The 9,145-nt window shown below is 38.4% G+C and overlaps 1 protein-coding gene across 5 annotated transcripts in view; it reads right to left on the bottom strand.

Moving 5' to 3' along the window:
* Positions 1-204: 204 nt before the first annotated feature.
* The window catches only part of wizb (WIZ zinc finger b), a 30,598-nt gene continuing 21,657 nt past the window's right edge, over positions 205-9,145 (bottom strand). For 4 of the 5 annotated variants that reach the window (XM_016663194.1, XM_016663192.1, XM_007576451.2 and 1 more), the window contains 3 exons: positions 4,246-4,552; positions 2,637-2,802; positions 205-1,839 (listed from right to left, as the gene is read on the bottom strand). In XM_016663194.1, the coding sequence (XP_016518680.1) occupies positions 1,497-1,839; positions 2,637-2,802; positions 4,246-4,552 (816 nt within the window). In that variant the 3' untranslated portion in view covers positions 205-1,496. The remainder of the gene's footprint in view (positions 1,840-2,636; positions 2,803-4,245; positions 4,553-9,145) is intronic. The other variant, XM_016663193.1, reaches the window with a different exon arrangement.

The raw sequence follows: 9,145 nt of genomic DNA, 5'->3' as shown, positions 1-9,145 counted from the left end.
GTGTGTGTGTGTGTGTGTGTGTGTGTGTGTGTGTCTTTTTAAGCAGCCATTTTACTGGCACTGTTCAGAAAAAGCATTCACTGTACACATTTGTGTATGCTACCAGTATGTATTTGATTAAAACTTTTTTTTTTAAATTGTTTAAATATCTCATGTTACAATTCAGTTTCAAAAATACTTCATGGATCTCAAAGGGATATTAAATGTAACTCTTTAATTCAGATTCTGCAAAGAGTTATTATAGACAGTGATGGTCTCCTATGACTTATAGATAAGTGCTCCCTACATATGTACACTTTTGTTTTTCTTTTCAAAGTTAGTGTGTCTTATATTTAGTCACACTTAATAGTCCGCAAATTACGGTATGTCATTTGTCCTAACTGGCATAGAAAGTACTCCTGGATCCGTGTTTCTGTTTTTTGTTTGTGAGCGTGTCTTGTCTTTTCAAAGTTGGACACACTGAGCCTGGTTCTAATGCAGCTTAATCCTGTTAAAGGTTTTTTTTTTCCTTTCTACTTTCACCACATGCATGCTCAATAAGAGAAATTACTGAAAAGTTAAATTGACTTGAATTGAAATGAGAGTTGTTAGCATTGGTGTTATTTGCAGAAAATTAAGGTTAATTTTCTTTTCACTTCACATTCATGCACTATCTTGTGTAGGTCTATCACATACAATCCCAATAAAATGCATTAAAGTTTATGACAAAAATCAAAACGTTCTAAAGGTGTGCATACTTTTGGAAATGACTGTATGTCTGTGTATTAATGTGTATATGAAGTCGCTACATTCAAGCTAAATATATGTAGACTTTTGGGAACAGTAATACAACGAAAAGGTTAATCTGAGTGATTGTTCCTTAGTTATGTGCTTCTACATGTTCCAAAATTTCATTTTAACACATGTATATTGTTTCATTAAGTGCAGGATAACAATGTCAAATTTAAAAGTGCCTTTTTAACACCAAGTGTTTTACCACACAGCTAAAAGTCTCAGCGGTGAGACGAGCATGATTAGAAATTCAGTCAGAAACTTTTAAGAAAAAACAAAAAGGCTTGCCATCATCTCACAAGTCTTGCTCATGTGAGGATGGGGGGTTGAGCTGTAGTAGACAGGGCAGTAAAAGTGTGATAAAGGGTTCATGTTAGCCTCTCAGTGTCCCATTGATTGGGAAAGGTACAGTAATATCTGAACATTCAGTATAAACAAGGCAAACACAAAGTAGTATTTGATCTCTCCTCATGACCTCTGACAGTTCCCATTATCACCCATCCCTTATCCCACAGTGGAGCCGGGAAAGCTTCGTTCCCATGGCAACAGGACTTAGGAACAGTCTAGAGATGCTTCAAATGTGCTTGGGGGGCTTCAAAAGGGCTCTTAAGATGGAGAAAGCTCCTCTCTCTTACTACAGTTTCTGGAGGTGGCAGGAAGGAAAAAGTGGTGGACGAACAAAACAAGCGGTGGAGCTGCAGCAGCGACGCGTGAGGAGCTTGGGCTCACACCATCTGTGTGGGGAGAGGAATGGGAGTCGGGATTATGGCGGGCTGCTCCTCTGAGACCTGTGTGATCTCTTTGGCAGTTACGGTGGGAGCAAACTCCGCCACGGGCGTGGGGGAGCGGCTGTTGGGGGCCGTGGAGCGGGTCGGGGTGGAGGCAGTTCTTGAACTGGGGTCAGAGGCGTGGACCAGGGTCGAGTTGTCGGCTGGGTTGTGGCCGTCGGCGGTGGCTGCTTTTAGGGCGGCAGGCTTGTTGTAGTTCATCTTGAAGATGTGCTGCTGGAGGTGTCTGATCCAGTCCTCCTGCACCGACAGCGGGCCGTGGAACTCCACCTCGCAGAACCTGAATAACACAAAAAAACAGAAAAAACTGCTGAATATAACCACGATATAATAGAAGCAGTTGTTGGAGTAAAAGAAATAAGGACATTGCAGCAAGCAGTTGATGTTGTCAGGCCACTTTCTCCCTTAGGAGAAGTTAAATACTTTAAGTTTTTTTTTTTTTGACTGCAGTTACATCAGAACCTAAGCACTTTTTGTGTTGCCTGAGAATCCCAAAAGGTTTACAAAATACTTCACACTGCATCAGCGGCTAAAGTAGAGGAAAGCTTTAGAGGCAGAGGAGGAAGGAACTGCAGTTTGAGGATTAAAGGCGCTATTTAAAACTCAGCCACACAGTTCTTTATCTGATAGTCTCAACATTACCAACATTAAGGATGATTTCACATCAAACGCTTTTTACTCCGCTTTAATCTAATTGTAGTTTGTTGGCCTACAAAATCCAGTTCGATTGGGGAGGAGGGAATGCGATAAATCAAACCATGAAGAGGACCAAACAAAGTGAACTCAGTTAGAATGCAAATGTGAAAACCAAGTGGACCAAAGACGACTTCAAAAGCAGTAAGTGTACTAAAGCGCTGGGCATTCTGGGTAATTACAACTAAAAGCAAAGCGAGAAAATAGCAAAACGCTAGCACTAGTCTTTTGCCAGAGAAACACACCAGTTGAAAATGCAACAAATGTTGCAATTTTGGTTCCCAGTCGAACGAAGTACCAGACTATCAGGTGTGAAAACAGCCTTAGTGCCCTGAGTGTCTTTTTTTTTTCGTGGATACAACTGAGCTCATATGTTTTCCTTACCGGCACTTCAGGGTGTAGAACTTGCCCACCAGTTTGACCAATGGGTAGGAAGGTGGCTTGGGTACCAGGGAGGGGACGGTTCCTGTGCGTGGGGGCTTTGGAGAGCCACTGTCCCTGTCGGCTCCGTCTGGGCAGGATGGGTGCTTCAAAGGTCGACGCTCGAAACCTTAGAGCAAGAAAACGCAGCAAAATCATCTTAATCACTTTTTAAGACGGAGGAGGACTCCAGTTTTGAAACTTGTTGAAGTTACTAAGAGGTAGCAGGACAATGTATAACACATTTTTGGTTTGCATGTTCTGCCAGTAAGATTTCCATTATTTATGCATTTATTTTCAGTACACATTAGGTTTGGGCAAAATTAAAGCTCCCCAAATACAAATACTGATCTAGAAAAACATTCCCCTTGGTAGAATGCTTCTTTAGGGCACCTGTCACACAAAGAAGTGTGATTTGTACCATTAAACTACAAACAGTAATGTCATTTAATCATATTTATTTACATTTATTGATTTTAATTGACGCTGTCCTTGAAAAAACTGGAGAAAACAGTAAAATGCAACACTGCAACACAAAGGATGCTCTGATTATCTGTATGGCTCTTAAGATAATTTTAAGAGATTATGCTGTGTGTGTTAAGAGGGATCTGGTCCACTTGGAAGGACGACAAGACCACGTCAATCTAACATCGGGGACATTCAACATGTTGGATTGTCTTGGCTCGATATCGCAGCATGTGAGGCAATCAACCCAGCCTGTTTAATGTGACATTCAGCCAATCAGAAAGTGACGTGATAGAAACACGGTTGGTGAATCCAAAACACACAGAAGACAAAACAACTATCATGACGGACCAGAAGTAACAGTCTACAAACTATCGCCGTTACGTCTTTGCAGTCGGCTAAAGTGGTTCATGTGTGGTGTGAAGTTCATAAAACTGGTCAAATATGAACGAATAGCGGTTTTTGCATTTGGAAATTTCTCTAAATGAAATAACCAACATCTTTTCAACTTCATATACTTTGGCAGCACACAAAAAAACTGCTTTGATCTAAAAAATGACTTAAGCACACAACTATTATCTTGAAAAGCTACAACTGTAGGCCTGCAATCAATACATCAATTAATGAAATGATCGATCAAAACAAGCTCAATGATTTCCATTTGAATAATTTATTGTTTTTCTCCTTTCTCTCTTTCTACCAAAACTGGATCACGAAAGTCTTCAATCTGGTGCAACCAGCCATTTTTATTAAGGACAAATGTGTTTACAGAGACTTCAGAATTTGATTTGTTGTTTCTGTTGTTTTGTTGGTTTAATTAAGACATTTCAAATGTTTCAGTGTTAAATGTTCATTAGAATTTAAAGTTCATTGATAGTTGATAATATGTTCTTGCATTATTATGCCTTTGCCATTATATTACTTGAAAATGGTCTAAAAAGAACAATGTTATCATTTGTCACATTAACTTCTGGGATAATTTATCATCCAGCAAAATTTGTTATCGTGACAGACCCAGTTTTGAAACTTGTTAAAGTTACTTCATCATGTAGACCTACATGCAGGTGAATATTTCAGGTTTGTGCAAGTGTTGTGTTTCCATGCGTACCTCTTGGCAGACGGACATTCAGCTCGCTACGGGCCACCTGTGCTTGAAGGCTGCTGCCGAGGCGTGAGAAGGTGGGGCTGCTTCCGCCAGCCCTGGCCGGAGCCGCCCGCAAGGCGGCCCCCGATTCCTTGTCGGCGGCCTCGGAGGAGCCCTGCCGGAGTTCTTGGCTCCGTGGCCGAGCCAGGCTAGAAGCCAGGGAAGAAGACCACTGAGAGGAAGAGGAGGACGAGGAGGAGTGGGCCTTCTGCGATGAGATTGGGAGGACATGATCAGAATCCACAGACGAGGTGAGAGGTGAGCTCGTCTTCTGGAACACGGAAAAATAAGTGATCTATCAGCAGCGCTTTAAGGAAAACTATACTGTCACTGCCTAAAGACGATGTTCTCAATATATTTTATAACATACATGAACTCTGAATATGATCAACATAAAACTAGGAAGCAACAATTGAGTTTATCATTGCCAGAAAAAAAATGAGCAGCCAAGAATCTGATCTGAATATCTAGTCTTAACAAAACGAGACCAGATGGTCATGCTGTTATTTAAGATCCCTTTAATGTCTCCAAAATATGTTCAAATGTAAAAAAAAAAAAAAAAAAAAAAAAATATATATATATATATATATATATATATATATATATATATATATATATATATATTCATGATCAGCAGCAGCAAGTGACTTTTAGGTTAAGACATGTTGTTTCTTATTATTTTTACATTTATTTATGGAAGGTTATGGTGTGTCTGGATGCCTTATGTTGGGTTAGATTTGTTCAAGTGAAAGTAATAGGATAAAGCAGAGAAAATAAAGATTATATGCATATATTTTTCTCAGTAAATATATATTGACATGAAATTCCCATCTATTTCAGCAGTGTCACTTACATTACACCAAGCATTAAGTTATGTGTAATAAACTGTCATAAAAGACATTAAAACCATATAGAAAGAACCTGAAATATGAGTATTTAGAAAGCAGTCCTGCCTGCTATCTGTGCTAATTAACAGACTGGTTTAGTAACAGGTTGTTTCTCATGCAAGACACACAAGTAGAAGCAATGAGCTTTCTCCGTACCTTTGCAACTTCACTGTTGCACAATGTACTGATGGGATTGGTTACAGACATTATTTCTAAACTTCTGAATGTTCCAGCGAGCGCCGTTGGGGCCACAATAAGGAAGTGGTAAGAACATAATTTCATCATAACCCCCATCAAGTCCAGGTGACAGAGGAGTCAAAGAAATCATCAGGAGTGTTTCTAGAGCCAATTACAACTCAAGAGGGCCTGACGTATCAAACCTGTAGAAAATCTGTCGATTTGGAGATTTAATTTAGAAAGGAGTGTAGGATAAGGTCAGTGTGGCCTTGTGGAGAAAATCAAGCTGTGTCCCAGAATTATTAGTCCTACACTTGTGCAAAAAAAATGTTTTTGGCCGTGTCATATTTCATGCACCTAAATATATCTATGCTTGTCTACTTATTTGATAGAAAATTAAAAAAAAATGTAGCCAGGTGAGGCAGAGTTAAGTGATGAATATGACCACGGGATTTAAAACAATGTTGGTGTATGAATCTGGACAGTGTGTGGGATTAATTGCTAACTGTTTCCAGAGATTATTAAATACAGCTAGATCACGTCCATTTAAAGAGTCTCCAGCTGTGGATCTCTTGCATGTAGTTACGAACTCAAGGAGGGGTTTTCATACTCAAATCAACACAATTTGGAAATTGATGAGATCAGGAACAGCTACATACACAGGAACATAAATAGTGCGCTCAACTGTAGTTGCTTTTGTGAACATTTACAGTGCAAGACTCCACTGCTGAAGAAAAACATTTGGAAAACACTTAAGAGGCACTGGGATTAAATAAAGCTCAGTGAGTGTGTCCAATACTCAACTTTAAATATTTCACTCTATTACAGAGAGTTTAGTTCATGAACTTTTCCACATTCATATCTCTGTGTGTGAGTATTACTTGGCCTGTTACTGATTTCTAATGTGAATTTCATGTCAACAGCCCCATGAGAAACACGTTTAATAAAAATAAGTTAGTCTGTTCAAAATTTGTTCCCCCCACTTTATTTCCCTCGATACTGACATCATTTAATATAGCTAAACATAGTACAAAGTAGGTATTTTACTTGCTAATGAGAATAAATTTGAACTCTGGAAATAAAAAAACAAACAAGCCATTGTTTCTCTTACTGTAGAATATAAACTACAGTTTTCAGAAAATGTTGCACCACTTCCCAAATTACGTAATTTATAACCATAAGTGAAAATGCAGGCACCGTCTGTGTAGCACGTTAAAAGGAACCTGCTGGTTTAGTTTTAGAGAGTGAGTTTGTGTGTCAGCTTCTGGCACATGCCAGTCACAGAAGAAGCTGAGTTAACTATATCATAGAAGTTTGGAGCCTGTAGACGTGTTGCATTTTTTCCTTTCAGACAAAGGTTTAAAGAAATACAGCTTTAGCTGAAAGTTTAATCCTAAGTGTACCCTCGGCGTCTGTGACATGCTATGGGGAACTGTGGAAATAATAAAAAAGAAAAAAAGAAGATTTGGCAGACGTACACGTTAGATAAAACTGAAAGTGAACTCCTGCCAGACAGAAGAGTAGTGCAAACGCTGCACATTCTATTAAATAGCAGCAAATTTCTGGCTACGGATGCCAAATAGTTACTCAAGCCACAAGCACAGAAAAATAGCAAGGCTTGAACAAAATTACAAGCGAGCCAAGGTGGACCTCAAAATCCTCAGAAACACTCAACTCTCTGACCTGAATGTAAAAAAAAAAAAAAGAAAAAAACATCATCTGATATGCACAACCGTAAGGAATTAATGTGCAGGAAACAAAATGCATTCAAGTACAGGAAGATTTAACAGAATACAAAGATAACTTTATTACCTTATTACTAAATCTGTTTTTTATTTATAAGATTTTAAAAGTTTCTAAATCATGTTAAGAATGGTTTAACTACAGAGTTAGCATGTTATCTGATCGGTATCATAAGCATTATTAATATCTATGAAGTGCAAATTGAAAGTTACAAAAATGACTTTGGTTCAAAAAGAAGTACACTAAAATCCCTCTTTACTCTGATACCCCTAAATAAAGTCTAGTGCATTCAATAGCCTTCGGAAGTTACCAGTGTGTAAATTAATCTCAGTGTAAATAAAGGTGATCGAAACTTATGCTAGTAACTGTACACCTACCAATACATCCCCAGCATGAAAAATGGTGGTGGTGCTTTTATACATTCAGGACAGAGAAGCTGGTTTAGAGTTAATTTGAAGTAAATTGAGATAAATTACAGGGCAAGCCTAGAAGAAAAGCTGCTAGATGAGTCTAAGCATGCAGCCAGAGCTACAATGGAACAGGTCAGATCAGATAATCTGTGGTGAAACTTTAATTTGATGTTCATAGATGCTCTCTGTTAAATCTGACTGAGCTCGACTGTTTTGCAAAGAACATTTCAGTTTCAAGATGCTCAAAAGCTGGTGGAAAGGTGGTTCGACAAAGTGTTGACTCAGGTAGGGCGAATACAAATACAAGCCTCAATTTTCAGATTTTTTTGTGAGGAAAAAGTGTGAAAATTGCGTATAATTTTGGTCTAACAAATAAAATGCCAATGAAATAGAGGACAGATTACTGCAGTACTGGATCTTGGAAAGCCAAAAATGTCAACATTGAACATATGTGTGGATTTTATGTCCACTTTTTTTTAATTAGTAGTGTTAATTTGTTTTAATCTTTGTTTTTTTTATTATGTGTATTAACATCAACTTGCCAATGAGGCAAACGATGGAAATTAGTCACTTGGCTATAATCCTATATATTTCCATGTAAATGTTTATTAATACATCTTGTCCTATTTTTTTTTTAAAGTAAACTTGACATTGTAATGTGACAAAAAATGTAGAGAAAGGGGTGTGGATATTTTTGCAGGGCACTCAAACAAGTTTTAGTACAATCTCACTAATGGAAGAGGCTTCTCTAGGACACATCATCCCTATTATTAGACAGTCGGCATCACACTCCTCACATCACAACCCCACCCAACTTCACCCTGAAACATCTAATCAGCTTGAACACAAACACCACCAGGGCTGTGTGCTATCTGCTCTGTAAAATCATAACTTCTAAAACCCATCTCTACCTCTGTGGTTCATTCCTTTTTAAAGTCTTACATTTTATTGTTGCCTCAATAACAACAATAAAAAATAGATTTCTAATTATGTTATGTGTTTAACATTGCTGCAGTTTTGATACCTGCATATTAGTTGGATTGAAAAATAACAAACCTTTGCAATATAATCCCAAAGATATTTAAAGAGTAGTTTCTGCTCCATATGTGTTTCAAATCAGGGCTTGGAGAAAAGGTGTGAGAGAGAGTGACGCAAATGCACCAGAAACTAATTTCAGAACAGAGGAGGGGAAAAAAAAAAAGACTCGACACATTTTCTTCCATCAACAGCTTGCTATAATTTATCTGAAGATGAAACATAAGCTGCCAGGCACCCTGGTTACTATGGTAACTATCAAGTGAATAGCAGAGTCGTTCTGGCATCTGTCCCCACAGTGATTTTTTTACAGGGAGTAAAGACACAGGATCAACAGTAAAGCTCTGAGCTGCGAGACAACACGTCTGCAGCTTTCCAGGACACAAAATGTCTGTCGTGTAGCCAGCAGAGGCCTGACTGATCTGAAAGCAGGAAGGCTGTTTAAAGACCCTGGAAGGAGGAAACTGAAGAAACGGCACAGCAGACTACCGGCTTTTACTATGTATTTACCTGGCTACTTGCTAAGAAAACAAGGATTTTTTTAATGCTGATAGTTTTTTTTTTTTTTTAACAAGCCATTTAATCAAAAATCAAATGACAAATCTGCATTTA

The sequence above is a fragment of the Poecilia formosa genome, unplaced genomic scaffold (assembly GCF_000485575.1).
Source record: "Poecilia formosa unplaced genomic scaffold, Poecilia_formosa-5.1.2 Scaffold407, whole genome shotgun sequence".
NCBI lineage: Eukaryota > Metazoa > Chordata > Actinopteri > Cyprinodontiformes > Poeciliidae > Poecilia > Poecilia formosa.
This window is presented reverse-complemented; position numbering and strand designations above follow the sequence as displayed.